Raw genomic sequence first — 19,785 nt, 5'->3', positions numbered from 1 at the left:
CTCCCAGAGCAGAGACTTTGAACAATTTGTTGTTTATATGATGTATTTATTTTTACTTGTGTTTCATGTCATTTTTTTAAAAAATAATAAATTGTAAGTTGGTATAACTGCCTGTTTCTGTCTGGAATTTGTAAAAGCAGCCTGGGCTGGGGTGGGTGGGGGTGGGCGCAGGCGCTGGGGATGACACCAGGTCCGGGGACCTGTGACCGTGGCCAGGTACAGAATGGTTTGTTTCCATTCCCGCCCCCCCCATCTTCATCACTGCTGCTAATAACCATCACCCCTAAGGGCTGGAGAAAACCGAGGAGAATAAATACTCTGCAGGGCGCCCGAGGCTTCGTGTCTGGGAGAGCTGGTCCAGGCCGCGCGCCCTCACCCCGTCGTGCACCCTGGGGTGCGCGCAGAAGCGGAGGGGCCCGGCGTGGCTTGAGGTAGTCGCAGTTCCTGCGGTTGGACGCATGGAGCAGTCCCGAAGCTGGCACCCGCCTGCGAGAAGGACCAAGAGAGAGAGCAGGCGGCCCCGGCTCGCCCCTACAGCGCCTGGGGCTGCCTGCGCACGCGGCTGCTCTTGCTCTCCGGGGAGCGGTGCTGCCACTTCTGGTGCCAGGCCTTCTGCCGCTGCCTTTCCTGGTGCCACAGGGCATTGCAGTAGGTGTCGAGGCTGGTGCCCGGTGCCCCCAAGGCTCGTGGGTCTGTCCGGGGGCCCTCGACCCCCTTGCTGCGTCGGTACGGCGGCACCTCCATCGCTTCGTGCTGGATGACGCGGAGGCTGTAGCGGGTGAGGGGCCGGGAGAAGGAGCGCTCCACGGCCTGGCACTCATAGGTGCCAGCATCCTCCCTGCCCAGCTGGCGGATCAGCAGCCCCTGCTCCAGCACTGCGAAGTGGCCGCCGGTCCTGATCTGGTGCACGGGAAGATTCAGGTCACCGTCCCCGAGCCGCCCCGTGTCCCCTCCCTGCCCTCCCCGCACCTCGCTCAGCCCCGACCCCTCGCCGCGCCACGCCAGCCACCGGATCGTCGTCTGCGGGGAGCGTGCCAGGCACTCCAGGAAGGTGGAGTTCTTCTCCACGCCGAAAACCAGCTTCTCCGTGGCCACTGCTGTCCCTGCATGGGGATGAGACAGGGTCAGCGCGCGGCACCCGGTGCAGGGGCGATGACAGAGGGTGCCGGGGGCTTTCCTGGTGCCCTGCTGCCCGCTCATCCCAGCATCACCCTGGGGCTGGTGCTCACCTTCTGCTGTATCCTGGCACTGGCTGAGCACATCGGGCTTCAGCACATCCTGGCACCGGGCACGCCTGTGGGAGGGTGGACAGGACCACGGTGGCACCAAGTGGAGGCACCCACCACCGTCTGCAGGCTGCCCCTGAGCGGGGTGGCCCCAGCGGGTGCTCACCTCTTCTCTGTCAGCTGGTGCGGGGTGCAGGTCTTGCCGTCCCAGGTGCAGTAGGGGTCCCTGGCCAGGCAGCAGTCCGTGCAGGTTTTGCCGTAGAGCTCGCAGCGGTACAGGGCGAGCTGGAGCAGCCCCTGGGTGCTGCTCACCAACAGCTCCTGCTGCTCGGGCAAGCAGAACGGCAGCGCTCAGCACCACGCAGGGCTGAGGCTGCCGGGAGGTGTGGGGACAGCGGGACAGAGCCAGCCACCAGCAGGCTGCTTGGTGGGAGCAGGACCCCAACACGTGCAAGCCCTGGGGCCAAGGGACGCTGAGGATGGAGCGAGTACCCCGTCCCTTTAGGTACCAGTGTGAGGGAGGACTCACCCGCTTCGGTGACAGCTTCATGTCCAGGATGGGAGAAGGTGTCTGGAAGAGAGGAAGGGGTTCCATTGAGGCTGAGGGCCGGGGTCCCTGCTCCCACCTCCTCATGCACCCACTCTCTGAGGTACCTTAGAGACGCTGATCTCCTCCAGGTTAATCACCTCGGTGCCGCTGGCCAGCCCCACCTTCAGAACCTTCCCCTCATCTGCCAAACACAGCGGGAGAAGGAGCTGGTGGGGCCGGGCTCCCTGGGGCTGGGGGACACTCCTGCCACCCAGCCACCCTGTGACGACCCCGGCCCCAGAGCCGGGCTGAGGCCCTACCCGTGCCGAGGAAGAGCACGTCGTAGTGCCGGCTCTCCGTCTCCAGCCGGTGCACCAGCAGCCGCTGGAGCCGGTAGGGAACGTTGACCCTCACCAGGACGGGCTGGCGGCCCTGCGGCTGCACGGGCTCCCACATCAGCTGGTGGGAGCGCACGAAGCTGATCACCTCGTCGGGGAAGTCCTTGGTGGAGCGCAGGAGGGGGTCGTAGGTCTCGCTGGGGCACTGAGGTGACACGAGGAGCTGGGTCACCGCCGGGCCGACCCCTTGTGTTGCCTCAGCTGCCCTCCCAGCTCCTTACCATGCCGGGCCGGGGGTAGGGGACGCGTCCCTTGTATTCCACCCAGCGGTAGTCGAAGCCCTCCTTGTGCGCGAAGGGGCCGCTGAAGGCCGCCCTGATGGCAGCCATGGAGTAGACGCAGACGGCGGAGCCGCTGAAGACACCGCTGCGGGGTGGCTGTCAGCATCCCTGCTCCACCGCAGGCAGCTGCAGCGAGGGGCTGGGGGTGCTGGGCTGCCCCGCGCCTGGGCACGGGCTCACCTGGACACCGTGAAGAGGCCGAAGATGAGGGGGTTCTGAGGGTCCCGGGTGCGGAGGAGGAAAACATCCTCTGCAAAGAGAGAGGTGGAGCTGGAGCCAGAGGTGCAGGGGGGGGTTCCCGGCCGGGCGGCTGGGGCAGGCTGCCACTCACCCAGCTGGTCAAAGTGCGTCTGGGTGCCCTGCGGCCCCGGGATGGAGCACACCAGGCGGGCCTTGAGGAACGTGCTCCAGCGGTTGATGAGGCTGCGCTTCCCTCCGACGTCGTTCTGCCGGGCAACGAGAGCTGCACCCAGCCCAGCCCCGCCAAGACACCCCCACGGCTGTCCCCGCAGCGGGACACCCGAGCTGCGACAGCAGTGACAGCCCCAGCCTTGCTCCTCGCCCCGCTGTGGGGTGCCCGGGGGTGGGAAGGTGCTTGGGGAGCCACCGAGTGGGGCAGGGGACTTGGGGCTTTCTCACTGCCATGCAGCAAAGCACAGGCAGAGGTGGGAACCAGGCTCCTGCTCACCAAACCAGCACGGGGTGGTTAAGGTTGGAAGGGACCCCTGGAAGCCCCCAGCCCAACCCGAACAGAGGGACAGTGGCTTTTCACAAGGCAGCGCTCCCCGTGTGTCCGGCAAGGGGGCAAAGCCTGCCCTGTGTGATCCCAGCCTGAGCCCACTGACCTTGCAGACCCGAGCCACCCTAGCATGGATGTGCCGCCTGTCCCACTGCCCGGCCTCCAGCGCCGTCTCGCGGAAGAAGACGTAGACCTTGTCATCGTGCGGGTTGTAGGTGTCGGGGATGGCGAAGGCACCCACAAACGCAGGCTCTGGAAGCGACGGCGTGCTAGCACCCCGTGCAGGCGTGCTCGTGCCACGGGGGAGGAGGTGGGAGCAGGGCACCGTGCCGAGCACGGCCCCCCTCGTACCGTGCAGCCAGTGGTCCTGGTTCTGCTCCGTGCGGATGTAGCTCTGCTCGGTCCCACGCACCCAGGTCCGGAAGAAGGCGGCGCTGCTGCCCATGAAGTCGCTGGAGGTGCCCGAATACAGCTCCCCATCTGCAGGGTCAGCGGGGGGCACGTGGAGGAGCTGGGGGTGCAGCCCCCACATGCCACGTCCCCAAGGAGCCCCGGCTCCCTGCGCCCCCAGCCCTTACCGACAAGGAGCGCGGTGAAGGGCTGCTGGGGGCTGTAGGGGCACCGTCCTCGCCCCGACTGCAGGGAGTGGGTCACCAGCCGCATCAGGGCGCCCTGCCAGAGCCCAGGGGGAGACGTCAGCTCCGCCAGCCGATGGAGGAGGGAGCCTCGAGGGGACTGGGTCCCTCCGCAGCGTGGCCGTAGCTCACCAGGTGCCGCTCACCTTGCCGCGGGCTCCCAGCTGGATGAAGGCGCAGATGGGCTGGTAGGAGCCCGTCCCGCAGGCAAACACGTGGCTGCTGTTGTAGGGCTGCAGCAGGCGGATGAAGTTGGCGCACTCGGTCTGCCCAAGGGGAGGAGGTGGTTGTTGGCAGGGAGGACCCGAGCCGGCGCGCTTTGCAGGCAGCCCCCCCAACGGTTTGGGGTCTCTGGGCGCTGAGTGCCTGTGCCGAGGCACAAAAAGCCCCGAGCTGGGGACCCCCGGCCCTGCTCACCTCCACGTCCTTCCCCGCCAGCCGGCAGTGTTCAACCTGCTCCCTGGAGGCTGGCCAGAAGATCTGCGACAGAAGTGCCCGAGGTGCGGGCAGCAGCACATGTTTGGGACAATTTCAGGGGACGTGGCCCTGGGTGGCAGAGCTGCCCCTGGAGAAAACGGGCAGCCCGGCCCAGGAGCACGTCTGCACCCCCTGCCCAGCACTGACCTTCTCGGGCTCTCTGCCGGGATGGTCGAGATGCAGCAGGAAGATGTGGTTTTTGGCTCCCACCATCAGCCAGGCCCTGTCTTCATCCAGCAGGAGGGCCTGGAAACCCAGCCCGTCCCCTGAGCTCAGCAGCAGGCGGGAGCTGTTGGATTTCAGCAGGTCTGAGGAGCATGAGGTGGGAGGAAGGGCAGCCCGTCAGCGAGCTGCACCTCCCTGCACGGCCCCGAGCCACTGCCGGGAGCTGAGCGAGGGGAGACCCTGCTGGAGCCCTGTGGGCACGGCTCTGTCTGAGGAAGCGGGGCTGGGAGATGGAAATGGCGAGGAAGGAGATGCTGGCTGCATGCTGCAGGCACCGGTACCTGCCTGGGCCTTGGGCAGGGATTTCCAGGCTGCTTCCCACCAAGCGAAGGGCTCAGCAGCTGCATTCCCCTCCCTGCCCTTGCCGTTGGTGCTGGGTCCTCAGGAGAGGACGGGGCTGGCACCCCCATGTCCCACCAGCACAGTGGCAGAGACGCTGGGTGAGAAACCTCCTCTCCTTCGTGCTCAGTATCTCCCAAGGCCAGGGGGTTTTTCTCCCTGTCAAGACCACTGCGACGGCCCTGTCCCACCCCCTACCTTTGCACCCTCCGAGCAGGGTGACCCGGGGCTTCCTGGGGTCACCGCCCGGCTGCACGGGGCGCAAGGAAGAGCCGGCCCCACAGGACATCCCCCAGCCCGGGGGAAGCCGGGCTCTGAGCCTCTGAGGGGTTTCCATCCCCTCACTGCTGCAGGCTGATAAGAGCTGCACCGGAGACGTCTTCGGTGCCGGTGACCCAAACCCCGAGCCACCAAATGCAGCCAAATGTCAGGGGACCAGAGCCCGGCAGAAGCCCCATTCGCCACCCGCCAGCTGTGCCAGCCCCGGTGGGTGCAGCAGGTCCCACAGTGACCCCACAGCCGCCTCCAGCATGGCCAAACCCCCTCCCCATCGGGGGGAAGCCACCAGCACCGCTCCCAGCCCCGCACCCCCTGCCCCATCCTTCCTCCGCTCCCACAGCCTCGGCTGCTGTCATTTCCTCCCCGCAGGCTGCTTGCGTCTTCCCCCGCTGCCCCCCTGCCTCCCCCCTGCTGGGGCCTGACGTGAGGCAGGCGGGCTCTCCGAGGTCCTTTCATTTGATTTCGATTTTCTTTTTTTTTTTTTTTTTTTCTTTCTGAAGTTTTTTTTTAAACCTGAGAGCTCCTTGCGCCGCTGTGTCCTTGAACCTGCCCGCTGCTGTCCCTGAGTCACATCCCCTGCCGCCGTTTCCATTGTCCTCGAGCCCTCCTGATGCTGGGAGCTTCCTCTCCTGCCCCTGCCCAAGACCGGAGGGCTGCTGGCACGTCTGGCCACGGGGCTTAGAAGGCAGAGCCCTCCACGTTCCCAGCTCCGGCTCCAAGGAAGGACCAAAAGCTGGCCCCGACGCCTGCTCCCGAGCTGGGCCACCAGCAGGACCACTGCTCCGGGGATGTCCCCTGGCACCCAGAGGCACCTCCGTGGCAAGCCTGCCCCATCCCCAGGCTGTCCGGGACCCTGCTCCAAGCCCTTGGCACAAACAGAGCCTGCCCTGAAGCCCTCACAAAATAATTACAGGCAGCAGGGATGGAGCGGGAAGGGCAGGGAGATGGCAGGTGGGGCACAGGGGGGCTGCTGGGGGACATCGGAGCCGTGGTGCCACCGTGGCCACGTCCCCCTGCCCGTGCCCAGGCTGGGAAAACACAGCCCGGCCCCCGCGGAGACGCGTTCCCCTTACCTTTGTAGGCGACACGGAGGCGCGGGGCGTGCTGCTTCCAGGCCCCGGCGCTGTCCGGCTGCGGCAGCAGGGCGCAGAGCAGGAGGGCAGCCAGCGGCAGCCTGCGCCCACGGGGACCCCCCGTCCTCGCCATCGCGCCGCCGCGGAGCTGCTGCCTTCAGCTGAGAGGGGAGAAAATTGGGGAAATGCAGGGGGCGGCCATGGGGGGGGGACACGGGAGTTGCCCCGCACCCAGGCACGCTTCTGGAAGCCCCCCCGGGTGCATCCAGGACCTCATGGCCTCGTTCAGTGCCCCCCTGTGTGCCCTGGAGGGGCGGGTGGCAGGGCTGGCTGCTGCCAGGTCAGGACAAAGAGACATTTCTAGCCCTGCTCGTGCATGTCCTGCACTGCAGCAGCTCTGAAACCCACCCTCCTGCTGTGCTTTCAGCTCTTTTGAGTCCCACGGTGGAAGCGTTTTAAACGAGCGTGGAGGCTTCAGGTGCAGGGGCTGGGGGCTTCCTGCAGGTCTGCGCAGGAGCAACCACACCACCGGGAGCCGAGCACCTCCAGCTGCCCTGTTCCCTCTGTCCCACAAGAAGCAGCACTGGGCTGTGCCTCCAGACAAGGTTTGGGGCTCTCAGGGCCCCCCAGACCCCCCCCTGCCACCCCAGTGCTCATCCAGAGCTTGCGCCCAGGATTTGGCAGGGGTTTATTCTACCAACGCGCACAGGGTTGCTGGAGAAGCAGGGAAAAGGCCAGCCTCTAAAGTCTCTGAAGGTGGCAGCCAGGGCACAGCCACCTCCCTGGGGACACGGGGACAGCCCCAGGCTGCGGGGACACGGGGGTGGCACGTCCCTCATCCACTGCACCGCGAGACCCAGCGGCGGCTTCGTGCCACCGGCAGCATCCCGGCTGCGAAGGGGGTGGAAAAGGGCAGGGAGGGCGCAGCCCCAGCCCATCACCCCAAATTTCTCCTGGAGGAGAGGAGCCGGTCCCTGCAGAGTTTACACTGTGAGAGGGGGAGCGGGTGTCTCACTGATGGAAACAAGCTGCGGGTGATGAATCCAGGGCTAAATTAAACACTGCCGACAGCTTTAAATAATCAACTGTCCTGAGCTGGGACTGTTTTTATCGGGGCTTGGAGAGGGAGCTGCTGATGAGGGCAGGCTGCCGGGCCGGGGGAATTTCAGCAGGGTAATGCCTTCCTGGGGCTCCCACGCTCCGGGTGCTGGGGGATTTGGGGGCTTTTCCTTCGGAGACCGGCTCCTGCAGAAGGTCTTGCAGGAGATGGAGCAACGCCAGGAAGAGGAAAGTCCCCCCAGCTTACAGCGTGCTCAGAAACCTCCAGAAAATACAGCTCGCTCGTGAAAGCCATGCCCCAGAGAGGCAAATTTCCAGGGCGGAAGGGCCCCGGCAGCAGCTCCATCCCGAGGGACGGAGCGTGCCGGAGGAGAGCTCGGCAGCAACCCCCTGCCAAGTGCCAGCCCCACAGACCCCGATTGTCTGGCTGTTAATCCCGAGCCCCCACGCTCAGGACGTCGCCTTCTTGAGTTACAGCCTGGGGCCAGCCGGGCTGCGGAGGGGCCCCAGCAGCAGCTGGGGGAGCCTGGGGGGGGGGGCTGAGAAACGGGGCAAAACCTGGCAGCCAGCAAGGGCAGGAGGATGGGACGGCTGCTACCGTGCCGTGCCCCCGTCCTTCACCTCCCCGTGCCTCCATGTGGCCCCACGATGCGCTCTGGGTGCTCGGCGGTGCCCCAGGACGTGTCACTGAGGCCACGTCTCACGTCCAGGGGTGGCAGGGCTCGGCGCAGCCCCCCCGGGATGTGATGGATGCCCCGGCAGCTGCTGCGCCCCGCTCGCCGTGCCGTCACGCAGCGGCAGCTGTCAGCCTTGTCCCCTTCTGTGGGGGACAAAGCCACCGTGTGCCCCCCCCCCGGCCTTTCCCCGGAGCCCAGGGGTGGGAGTGGAGCCCTCCATGGGGAGGGGATGGGTGCTGATGGAGTGGGACCCCTGACAGCAGAGCTGGGGTGGCAGTGGGGCGCTGAGGCACTGCCTGCAAATGTCAGGGTGAGACAAATCCCCTGGTCACACACATCCAGCGGCCCTAAAAGCTGGGGAAGGAGGCTGAGCCCCCCCCAGGGCTGGGTCCCCCAAGCCTCAGGACCTCTGGGGGCACAGCCGCATTCCTGGGTGCTGCCCACACCCCGGGGCCGAGCCCAACACTTGTCACTTGCCCAGCACATGGCCCGACACCCGATACGGAGCTCGCCCCGCCACGGGGCCGCTTCCCCGGCTTCCTGAGCCAGGCACGGGCTCAGATGTGCGCGGGGCTCCGCGGGCAGGAGGCCGGGAGGCAGCTGGCCAGCTCCGCGGGCAGGGAGCCCCTGTGCTCCGGGCTGGGCTGGGGTCTTCTCCAGCACCCCTGAAGCTGCCCCCCACCCCTCCCTGCTCCCTGAAGCACACGGTTGGTTTTTTTTTTCCTGACCGGCTCAGCCCTTCGGGCAGGGATGCTCAGCGCCTCGCCGGGAGCTGCTCCGCGTCCCCCCAGCTCCAAAGCCGGGGCTGAGGCAGGAGCTGCCCACCAAGCACCTGCTCCTCGGTCACTCCTCAGAGCGACGGGGCTGTCACCCTGCCTCCCAGCACCGGGCAGCTGAAAAATTGTTTTCTTTTCATCAAAAGCAGGCCCGCTCCCTGCCCTCCTGCGCTAATTGGAAGAGGTTGAGCAGGCGTGGGGGGCTTGGCCAGAGAAAGTATTTTAATGAGGCTGGAGGCAGCCTGCGTGGCCGCCTGCTTCATCTCAGAGCCTCTTGGTTGCAGCTGCTGGGTAGTTCCAGCTGCGAGGCTCTGCCCTGCCAGCCTCGGGCCCCTTCGCAGCCCCCAGGGTCTGCCCTTGGCTCCAGCACGCTGCTGCCTGCGTCCCAGTGAGGATGAGGAGGAGGAGGAGGAGGGATGCCAAGTGAAGGGCCGCAGTTTTGCATGTGGCCAAGGGTACTGCCCAGGGCACTCGCAGCTCTGAGCGGGGGCAGCGTGGGAAGACCAGTACTTCTCCCCGCTGACAATGGGCAGATTGAAAATGAAATTCTATTTATTTTCTTTTTATTTTTTTTTTTTTTTTTTTTTTTTTCCTCACGCTGGCCAAATGAGCTTACATCAGTGATCTCCTCCTGGAAAACAGGGAAATAAACCTTAGCCCGCTGGTGGGAGCAGCGAAGTTGCTTCCGCACACAATAAGCGGCAGCCTGCCAGCGAGCTGGACGAGAACAATAACCCCACGCGGACATGTGCCTGCGAACCGCATTGTCTGAGGGAAACCACATCCTGGGCAGGCTCCCAGGACCCACGAGTGTTGCAGCAGCCGTGCCGGTCCGTGCCAGTCCGGGTTTGGCAGTGCCCATACCGCAGGCACGGCTCTGCCGGGGCTGTGCCAGGATTGCACGGGGTCACCGAGCGTGGCGATGGCACATCCACGAGTGTGCCCATCCCGTGGTGCCCGCACCGGGGAGCAGTGAAGGTGCTCATGGAGGCCGGGGTTGGTGGCAGCCAGGGCTCAGGGTAGGCTCCTGTGTGCCACCATGCCCCAGTGGCCAGCTGCAAGCTGATGCCCTATTGTCACAGCTGCCTTTTGGGGTATTCCCAAACGTTTGGGGCATATCCCAAATGCGTGATGGCTCTAGGGGTGCAGAGCATCTCAGTCCCTGGCCCTCCTGTGCAGACCATGGCAAGGCTCCTCAACAAGTGGTGTGTGGGGGGCTCAGTCCCCATCCCCAGCCCCACCCTGGCTGTTTTTTCGGCCGGTGCCTCCCAACACCTCTGTGGTGCTGGCTTTCAGCCGCCTTCCACAGCTGCAGGAGCCTGTGAGACCTCGCGCCCTCAGGGACTCCCCTTGCTGTAATCCCAGCCGCAGTGGGAATAGAGCAAACACGGAGGAAGAGGCAGCCCCGAGCGCTCGGCAGCCACAGTTTACAATAAATCCTTGTCCGTGCTGTAAACAGTCCCCGAGCGGGTGTCAGAGGAGCGCAGCAGGCGGCGGGGAAGCCAGCACCACGCGCCTGCGATAAGGGCTGCCAGCCCCCGTGGCCGGGGGGCTGGGGGCTGCCCAGAGCATCGTTAGCAGCACCTTCTGCTGCGGCCACCCCGGGTGGGCACGGCCCCTACATGCCCTGGGGGGTTTCCTGTCCAAATCCTGACCAGCAAAGCAGAGTGAGTGCATGAGCCCTGCCTTGCGTCCTCGTGGAATTTGGCGAGATTAGATTAGGGATGAGTGCTTCCCGTATTTTCTTATAGCAGTGATATCTGTGTTTTCAAATTGACCTCACCATCACTGGCTGATAAACCATAGGGGCGTTTGTTAGTTTTTCGGGGACGTTCAGTGCCCTCAGCTCTGCAGGAGATGTTCATGCTCTCCAGCAATGAGCATACTGCAAGCTGTGGATTTCGGCACGCTGGGCACTGCAGCAGTCGGGGCATTACGAAGGTGCTGTCCTGTCCTCAGCTGTCCGGGCACTGCCTGCAGGGTGCTGCGGGGACGGCAGTGGCTCCGCTGGGAGCGGATGGAGCAGGCAGCACACGTCTCAGTCACACTGTGCCATCAGTCCCTTCCCAACGGTCCCTGCACCGCTCCAGTGCGTTGTTTTTCTGGATGGATTTGGTTTCCTACAGGCACTTCTCGCACAGCACTTTCCCCTCCTCCTGTGGGCACGAGGCTGCATCCAAAAGGCGCTGGGTTCCTGGATCTCACGCTGCCCTCCAGCCTCACAGCTGGGCTAACAAAGCCAGCTCATTACAAGCATCATTTCCCCCGGACAGGACACTGTGCGCTGTCACAGTTTGCACCGTTTGTGGAGGTCTTGTTTCAAGGACAGGAAGAAATTACCCTCTGCTTTCATTTAAGTCAATCGAGTGCTTTGCTATTTGTGTCTGTCCATAACTGTTTAGCCTTCTCCTCACCATCTTCAAACCGAGTGTCACCAGACCTCTGCACCGCAGCACCCAGCTCCTTGGCCAGCCCCAGCCCTGTCCTGAGACCCTGGGAGGCAACAGAGCAGGGGCTAGACCTCCCCCACCACTCCCTCGCTGTCCCTCCAGCTCTGCTCCCTCCCTGCCTGCTCCATCCGATGGCCCGAAGCGAGGCATTTCTCCTCTGCAAGGCTGTCACAGCTGCCTGAAGGCAAGCGATCGATTTTCATTTGGGGGTGGGGGGATCCAACAAAGCTGTCTCTGGCTGGCAGAGAGGTCCCCAGACAGGAGCAGCCCCTTGGAGAAACCTGCCAGCAGCATCCAGATGAAACAGCCCCCCAAAAATCACTTTGGAGATCGAGAGCTTGACAGTACAAATAAGAGCTTTACGGTCCAAATAAAAGCTTTGCGGTCCAAATAACTCCCGGGACCAAGTTAAGGCGTTAACAGATAGGAGCCCACAAATATCATCACCAAAAACTTTTTCAATGCAAGCTATGGCAAGCCGAGCGGCAGAACAATCTCTGCTCTCGGTTTTGGAGTTGGCAGAAGATTAATCGCTCCAAAGCCGCGCTGCACAAAGACATGAAGTGCCCCAAGCCCACGTTAAGCCCAGAGGAGCGCTCATTTACACAGGGTCAAGCCTGCTCCGGCTGTCCGCTCCGCACCGGAGCCGCTCTGAGCTGGAAATGGCAGCACGGTTTCGTCCCTCCGGGAGGGAGAAACAATGCCGAATATTCCAGCCGGCCCTGCCAAGCGTACGAGCAATTAAAAAGTTCCCTCGTTACTCACCGAGCAGCCCGGCGGACCCCACGGGCAAGGAGCTGCGGGCGCACCCCGCACCGGCCGCAGCGCGCCGAGCTGGGCGCGCAGGGTGGAGCCGGGTGCCGGGTGGGCCGGGGGCGGCCTTCATTCATAAAAGCAGCCCCAGGAGCATCTGTCCCGGTGCCGAGTGTCCTGCTCAGCCCCCATCCTGCCTGCCGGGCCCCGCGGATCTGCGAGCGGCAATTGCCATCTAGCGGCGCCCGCACCGCTCCAGCCCCTGCTCCAGCGCAGACCGGGCTGCGGGGCTCGCCTTAAGTCATCAGGAGCGACGCTGCTTTTCCCTTTAACTTTTCATTCCCTCGGCTCAAGGCGTACCTCGCAGGGGTGGAACAGTGGAACAGTTCATCGGATGCCTCTGCCAAACGTGTCTGCTGCACCGGGGGCTGGGGACGGGGAAGGGCACCGTGCAGGTGCTGCTCCTGCGCTGCCTTCACGGAGGAAACCCCTTTTCCCCAAGGGGCTCCAGAGGCTGTGTCATGGAAAGAAGGAGGTTGTGTTCCTCTGGAAGGATCCAGGCTCCTGCGTGCCTGCACCAGCACTGTGCTGGCAGCAAGGGTCGGCACAGCCCAGGGCCACGTCTGTGCTATCCATCTACATCTACACCTAGATAGAGATACACATCACAAAGGGTTTTCCCAGCTTCTTGGTCCTAATCCGAGACCATAAACTGGACGCCCACAAGCGCTTGGAGAGCGTTAGGTGCATTCCTGGAGCACGTTTGGTTTGGTTTCATCTGAAAGGAATCCAGGCTCTCCCGAGTCCGAGCTCTCCAAAGCCACTCCAGGATGAGATCCAAAGTGCAGCAAGTGGGGGAAGCTGGGAGATCAGTTTCCAAACTGAGCCCTGCTCCAAATTAACGTGCTGGAAAGGATGCAGCCTAGCAGGGCTTTGGGGAGCAGGGGCTTCACTGTCCAACGCCCCACCGCCAGTGCACTGACCCGGCCATTTCCTAAGTCCTGCCCATCAGAAAGGCCCCGGGGACGACAGCAAGTCCCAGGGTCAGAGGCAGCTTCATCAGCAGCTCATTTTTAGGGGCTCCATCCCACTGCCCCAGACCTGCTTGCCCCCCCATAGTGGCCAGGGCAGTGACGGGACACTTGCCACTTGCTGCAGCAGAGGCGGTGGCAAGGCGGTGGCACAAGGCAGCTGAGAGGTGAGCCCTGAGCTTTCCCCCAGCTCGGGGCTGTTTCTGGACAAGCCCATCCTCCCATTGTGCTGCCTGCAGCCCTCAGTCTCCTGGGTGTGCGGGGCGCTCATTTCCCAGCTTCCTCGAAGCACACCCAGGCGCTCGGCAGGAAGGCGAGGTGCACTTTAGCAGCTGGAAGCGATCACCAGGCCTCTCCTACATAGGAAACGGGTGAATCCTGGCCAGCCCTGTGAGGCTGCTGACCTGGGGTCCTCCCTGTGGACACCCACCCTATGCCAGGGCAGAGGCTCCGTGCTTCCCGGGTAGGAGATGCCGGGGAAAGCAAGAGCGCACCGTGGAGGAACCCCCGCACTCAGGAGAAGAAGAGGAGCCCCGAAGATGCAGGGCACAAAGTTGGATGGGGTCCTGTGCCCCCTGCCCGAGCAGGGTCAGCCTCACCCCAAGCCATTCGGGGCTAGGTGACAGCTGGGGGAGGCTGGGCTGCTGACCGCACTGCACCGTGGCTGAGGGAAGAGGAAAAGGGCAGAGAACTGGGGGGTTGGGGGAGAACCTGCCTCCCTCCCAGCTCGTGCGGAGGCTGGGGTGACACCTCCCGGGGTCACTCCACCTCCGTGTGTGCACTGTGCTCGGAGAAACACTGCACAGGGCTGGGTCCTGGTGTTTTACTGCCGTCCCAAAGCCAAACACAGCTCCAAAAAGGCTTTCTTTGTGAAAAAAAAAAAAAAAAAAAAAAAAAAACAAACACAAAAACATGAAGCCCAGCGATTTGCTTCCCTGGCCTGGGGGGTGCTGCATCAGGCTGAGTGCTGCCGGCCAGGGGAGCCAGCCCTGCCCTGCAGCCTGCGCGGGGCCGAGGAGCCCCAGCTGGCCCCGAGCCGGTGGCACTGCTCTCCCTGCTGCAGGCAGCTGATGCTCTCCATTACAGCCCCACACGGGTCGCTTCTGAGAAACCTCCTCCTTGCCCCATGCCAAGCCCTGTGGCTGGGTTCAGGTATGTGCCTCGCTTGAGGCATTAAGTTACCGAGCATGGCAGAGCACAGGAGGGGGCTTGTACCTCTGGCCGGGGGGCGCTCAGGGCTCTCAGCCTTGTTCTGGCTGACCCCTGGGGTCTTCCAGCAGGCACAATCCCAGTCCTAACCACGGAGAACACAGATACTTGAAGAGGAATTATCAGGTATCAAAGTCTCATCTGAAAGGTTGTAATCTCCTGGTAAATAAGAGCCTTTCTTTTTTTTTCTTTGAAAGCGTGCTGCCCAGCACCATCCTGCCGCTATATTTAGCTTTTATATTAGCCGAGCACTTCATTCGCAGAGGGGTCGAGCCTCTCCCCAGTAGCACAGCCTGGACACGCACTGTGTGAAGGATGATCCCCTGCACCGCACCTCCCGGGGTAAGACAGATGTGAAAGAGCTGTCAGCACCCACGGGTGTAAATTTGGCAGGGCCTGGGCGGGTCAGGGCCCCATGGGTGCAGCACGGAGCCAGCTCCTGGCTGTGCCTTCGCGGGCCAAGTCCCTGCACACAGCAGAGACGGGCACCAAAACGTGACCCAACAGCTGCATTGGGTGCATTCGGCAGGAAAGCCCTAGGAGCTGCCTTTTTTAGCTCACTTGCAGCAAGTGGTGCAAACCCAGCTTGTGGAGCAGTTTTGTTTGTTTTTTTTTGAGAAAAGCAGGGGTTGCTGCCCACTGCTGATGGAACGGGTGTGCCTGGTGGCACTACCATGGTATTTTTCCATACAAAGCTGAGCAGAGCATTTCAGAGAGGTTCCCCAACTGACCTCCCCGGTCAGGAAGATGGGGCCAGGCCCTGCACGTGTCTGGTTTCAGTCTTTGCACTACCCACAGAAGAGGCATTTTGCTTTCCTAGGTGCATGAGAACTGGTCTACCATCCTGCACCCATCCTTCTGGCTCTTTGGGGATCTTACACTCCAGCCAGAGCTGCAAAAAGTTAAGAGCATTTGCTTTCCAGATAACCCTGCAGTCACAAGGTCCTGCATTTGTGACTCTTCCCCTGGTGACACACTGCAGAAGGAAGGAGCCCCAGAAGGAAGCAGCCCCACAGGGTCCGTTTGCTGCAGATCATTTGTCTCAGCCTTCTCGCTCTGCTCCCTGCATCACACCCCGTGATGTGGAGGTGCCCCCAGACGAGCAGAGCAGGAACCCTGCATTAGCAATGCACTGTGCCACTCCTGCTCTTTGGAATGAAATCTGGAGAGAGCCACGACTGAGATAAAGCAGCACTTGTTTTATTGAATACACACAGCACAAGAATCCCAGGCCAGCCTTGCAGGACAACTTCCCTCTCTGTCACCTCACTCCTCCACAGGGAGAGGGTTTTCTGGACGTGCTGGAGTTGAGAGGGCGCAGTCTGCAGTTGCACCTCTTCTGTCCTTGCAGAGGGAAGCATGGTCACTGGTTTCTTTGCTCACTCCTTCTCTCTCCTTCCCCTTTACACGATTTGCCACATCCCACTTGCCATTTTCTTCTTAGAAAGCTACTGGAAGTACAACTCTAGCTCTACATCAGTATGTTCTGCTTAGAAGGTCCCACCTCACTGTTGTATCAATATTAATCTTGCTTTAATATGAACAAATATTGGAAATCAAAGAATCCACTAGCTTTTATTAGGGAAAGAGAGAAAACAGCGTCTCTTGCTTCAGAGACTAAAAATGTCTTAACTGATGTTAAAAACCAACATTTGTAATCTTCAGTCATATCCACTACTGAAGGACGGCATGCAAGGCAACATGCAGGACATGGCAATAGCACAAGCACAACTGCGAATAGTCTTTGAAATACAAGCAAAATAAACAAAAGATATCAAAGTAGTTGCAAACCAGCTGTGGCTTTAGGTGCATTCATTAAATATAAATATATATAAATGGTATCAAAAATATCAAAGACATTAAAGACACCCTGCCAGGGATAGTTGAGGTTTCTACATCACCTAGGCTGTTGTTTTAACATGTTACAATTCTAGTTTTTTATTATTATTATTATTTTTTGGCTTTGTGCTTCTTTGTAATGCTTTTGGCTTCTTGATCTATTTGTTCCCATTCATTAATAACCTTGTCCCAGTCATCTCATCCTAACGCCAGCGGAGGGCTCCCCTACGTTCCATAAAGCTGGGTATTGCACAGCTGATGCGTTACGGATGCAGAAGGCATGTTTCATGCTTACACACATACATTAATGCACACAAACACACCCCTTCAAGGGAATTATTACACAGAGACACCCGCTGGGTTTTCGTGGGGAAGAGGAATCCAGAGGAAATATGGCAATATCAAATGTAGCTTGATTTTCTATGAGGTTGTCCAGGCGACTGTCATTTTCAAGCCACACATGGCACAGCCCCTGGAAATCACAAACTTCTGTTAGTAACATGGTATTGTTCCAACATCTTTAGGCACAAGCAATATCCATAACTCCCCATAATCATTTAACTATGATCCTCACAGGAATGGAAGCTGGCATATCTGTACTATTTCTATGATGAACATAAAAACCAGGATGCAGATGTACCTCCAACGAGAGAAAAGGAGATTCCTGACTGGAGACAGGCACACTGTGAAATTAGATTTTTTTCCCCCTTTCCGTGCAGTCTGTTCCTACTCCTTTCTTGTTTCTAACTTGAGTCCTGGCAAAACTGCTGTTACGTTTCTGTTTTATCTGAACACCTGCGTGTAACTCAGACTCACCTGGGCTTTGCCGAGCTGGGAGCACCCGGTGACTCAGATACCCAGCATCTGAAGTTGCTACCAATAGCTCATAAAAAGCTTTCTGCTGCTATGGATTTCCCCAGACATCACCACCAAGGCCATGTTCTTACCGCCACACCCCACGGCAGGGCTGTGCACACAACTTTTTGGCTGTCCCACATCTCAGACCTCTGCAACCCTCACTGCAGACGCTCGAGGGAGCCACTTGGCCAGGTCACACCCAGCGTGTTTTCCCAAATCCTTCACCATCATCTGGAGAGAGCTAGAAGGGTTGCTACACTTTTGAGGTTTTGCATTACTCATTCAGGCTCTAGTTTGGGATGCTTCCTCACTGTTTCCACTCTAACAGAGCTATTGGCGTCCCGTGAGTCAGGACCATTGCCCACCCCTCTACCTGAAGCATCATCATCGCCACTACCCAGAGCCTCCTGAACTCTAGAGCCACACAAGCTGTTCCCAGCTGCTGGTTAAGTGTCTTCATTTTAAGGCACAAGTACTAAGGTGACTCTTCCTCCATCTGGACTTCCACACAGTTCTCTCCCTCAAGCAAGTTCCCTGAGCAGCTCCTCTCGCTGGGTTTGCATGAAGTGCCTAGACAGAGCACAGACGGGCTTTGTGGCAGGGGAGGACTGTCTACAAGTCCTGTCTGAACGATGTGATTGCCCTGGGCACACACACTCCCCCCCTCACACCACTTACTCACCAGAACCATGATGGGGGTCCCCACATCCTCCCTCGCTGGGTGCAGCACTGAGAACTGGGGTGCCACTGAGTAAGAACTCCACACTTCCCTGGGGTTGCCTGTGTTAGAGACAAAGAAATGAAGCTTGGACAGGTCTTCTGCTCCCTTTAGAAGCTGTCAGGTGTTGGAGGCAGCCCTTTACCTCCAAATCTTGCTGTCTTCAGCTTCCACACATCTCTGGTTTTCCTTGCTTTGGGATATTTGAAAGCGATGTCCGTGCTGGCTCTGCTGGGCACGCAGGGAAGCAGTGTGCACGTGCAGGCTGGGACAGCTCCGTCACCACCCTCCTGCTGCTCTGGCACACAGTCTGTGCCACCAGCACTGCCCTTACCTGTGCAGAGCACACTCAGCCTCCTCACCTGTGGTCCCCGCTGAGCTCACACACCCACACACACACACACACACAAGCTTCCATCGTGCTTCAGCCAAACCCTCCCCGTGACACAGTCCTGCCCAGGGAGCTGCCTCTGTACCTCCTGGGGCTGTGTGAGCACTTGCCCAAAGCAGCCTTTCCCCTACCAAACACGCTGCTACCAAACAGTCCTCCCCAGACACTATGCAGCCCCCGCCATGACAGAGCAGCAGGGCTATCTACATCCCCACAAAGTCCCCCAGCGGAGCTGCCAACAGATCCAGCCCTTCCCCAGGGAAGAAGGGTTGGGAAGCCCAGATGATGCCCAGCATTAACCAGAGCTTCAGCTGTGAAGCTAAATTGCTACCAATCGAACCCAACTGTCCTTGCTAAAAACCGGGATGAATCCCACACAAGTTGCTCCTGCTCCCAACTTCCTCCCAGGCCTTGGGGCTGTCTTCTGCTCTCTGCTCGCTTCTTGACCCAAGAGTACGTGGCAGCAGGAGCGCCTGACCCTGACATGGACACATGCCCCTGGGACCTTGTCAGCAGACAGCAAAACATGATGGGGAATCTTCCAAAGCAACGCGTCCTTTCAAACATGCCATTTCAGGCAAGAGACAAGCACTGACAAATTTTCAGTTTTATTAAAAAAAATCTAGCAGCAAAACCTGTAACAATTCAAAAAAAAAAAAAAAAAAAAAAAGAACATGACACAGAGAAAGAGACAGAGATGGAGAGAGACAGGCTTGGGGTTTTCTGCACCATTCACTCAAGTTCCTTGTAGCGGGCAAACATGACTCTCCTGACAGCATCTCGGTAAGTCTCGTTGGACTGCCTCTTGTTGGGCTTCCCTTGGGCCCCCAAGCCAGGTCCCTTCTTCCGATTTTCCACCTGGAAACAGACACAACTAGGATTAGTGATTTCTGCTCTTTGCCTGCTTCTTCTGCCTGCAAAGAAAAAGCTTCCCCTGAGCTGCTTCAGGACAGCCGACTGCTCCTCCCATGTGGACAGGGATAAGAAGAAACGACGTGTTCCTCCAGAAGCTGTTTGGGAGAAACTCCAGGCCTTTGCGAGCAACAAAAGCACAGGAAACAAGTGCCCGGTGCGAATAAATCCATAGGACAGTCTGCGGAGACCAGCACTAGCATATGGTGCGGTAGGAGCAGGCAGCCAAAACGTGCAATGCCAGCAGACGAGAGGCATCCGTGTGCAAGCATGGATCGAAGCAGAGCAAAGGAAGTGCCAGCAAGAGAGCTGGGCGCCCAGGGAGCTGTTTGCAGTTAGCCTGCACTTGCAGGAGCTCAGCTGTTCTCTCCTCTAATAGTGTTCCCATGGGAGCTGGTAGCGCACTTAGAATTTCAACCAGTTTTTAACGACTGGCATTTGCAGCCAGTGTCTGAATTTTTCATTAATACCTGCCTAGAGTTAGCCCAGGAGAGCTGAAGGCTGAAAGCTTCCCTTGCTTTTAAGTCTAACTTCTCTGGCTACCAGAGATGTGATCAATTAGGCCGGGAGATCAAAGTCCTGTGGGGCTGAAGTGGGCACATGGCTTTGCCCAGCAGGACTTGGAAGTGGGAAGAAGGCACATCTCTAGGGCTCTTTGGAGAGGTTTCTATAGGGATTGTATGAGGGCTGTGCCTTGCAATCAGCTTCCCCCTCCAGGCCCAGGAGTCCCGATTGGAGGTCAGACCTCCCAGAGCGCATCGCTAGAGCTGGCTCTTTGACAAGGCCCGTTTTATGGCCGCAGGAAGCTCTCCACGAGGACCAAACAACAGCTGGAGCGAGTTCCTGCTATCTAAACCGATGAGGGAAAGTTGCCTTGTGCGTGTGGGCTCAAGCAAGCACGTCACAAAGCC

At 60.1% G+C, this 19,785-nt stretch overlaps 2 protein-coding genes across 3 annotated transcripts in view; both read right to left on the bottom strand.

Moving 5' to 3' along the window:
• Nucleotides 1-446: 446 nt before the first annotated feature.
• On the bottom strand, nucleotides 447-6,334 carry LOC116493095 (semaphorin-3D-like). Its single transcript, XM_032194237.1, has 17 exons — nucleotides 6,202-6,334; nucleotides 4,433-4,593; nucleotides 4,226-4,288; nucleotides 3,955-4,074; nucleotides 3,752-3,845; nucleotides 3,525-3,653; nucleotides 3,280-3,425; nucleotides 2,766-2,880; nucleotides 2,615-2,684; nucleotides 2,375-2,519; nucleotides 2,076-2,298; nucleotides 1,881-1,957; nucleotides 1,756-1,797; nucleotides 1,393-1,550; nucleotides 1,230-1,294; nucleotides 970-1,103; nucleotides 447-900 (listed from the first exon to the last, which is right to left on the bottom strand). The coding sequence occupies exons 1-17, from the start codon at nucleotides 6,332-6,334 to the stop codon at nucleotides 532-534; spliced, it is 2,244 nt and encodes a 747-aa protein (XP_032050128.1). The 3' UTR covers nucleotides 447-531.
• Nucleotides 6,335-18,646: 12,312 nt separating this feature from the next.
• Nucleotides 18,647-19,785, bottom strand: part of RBM6 (RNA binding motif protein 6) — a 52,139-nt gene continuing 51,000 nt past the window's right edge. For both annotated transcript variants that reach the window (XM_032194160.1, XM_032194161.1), the window contains exon 23: nucleotides 18,647-18,820. In XM_032194160.1, coding sequence (XP_032050051.1) covers nucleotides 18,695-18,820 — 126 coding nt within the window. In that variant the 3' untranslated portion in view covers nucleotides 18,647-18,694. The remainder of the gene's footprint in view (nucleotides 18,821-19,785) is intronic.

This window comes from Aythya fuligula, chromosome 10, assembly GCF_009819795.1.
Source record: "Aythya fuligula isolate bAytFul2 chromosome 10, bAytFul2.pri, whole genome shotgun sequence".
Taxonomy (NCBI): Eukaryota; Metazoa; Chordata; class Aves; order Anseriformes; family Anatidae; genus Aythya; species Aythya fuligula.
Note: the sequence above shows the minus strand (reverse complement) of the source record. Positions and strands in the feature narration are given on the sequence as shown.

Bases quoted from the DNA above. Each gene is read 5' to 3' on its own strand.
- LOC116493095 (XM_032194237.1), bottom strand. From the start codon at position 6,334: ATGGCGAGGACGGGGGGTCCCCGTGGGCGCAGGCTGCCGCTGGCTGCC. The intron at 3,654-3,751 runs GTAAGGGCTGGG...CTGACCCTGCAG, and splicing joins CTTCACCGCGCTCCTTGTCG to ATGGGGAGCTGTATTCGGGC. The intron at 901-969 runs GTGCGGGGAGGG...CCCGTGCACCAG, and splicing joins AGGGGTCGGGGCTGAGCGAG to ATCAGGACCGGCGGCCACTT.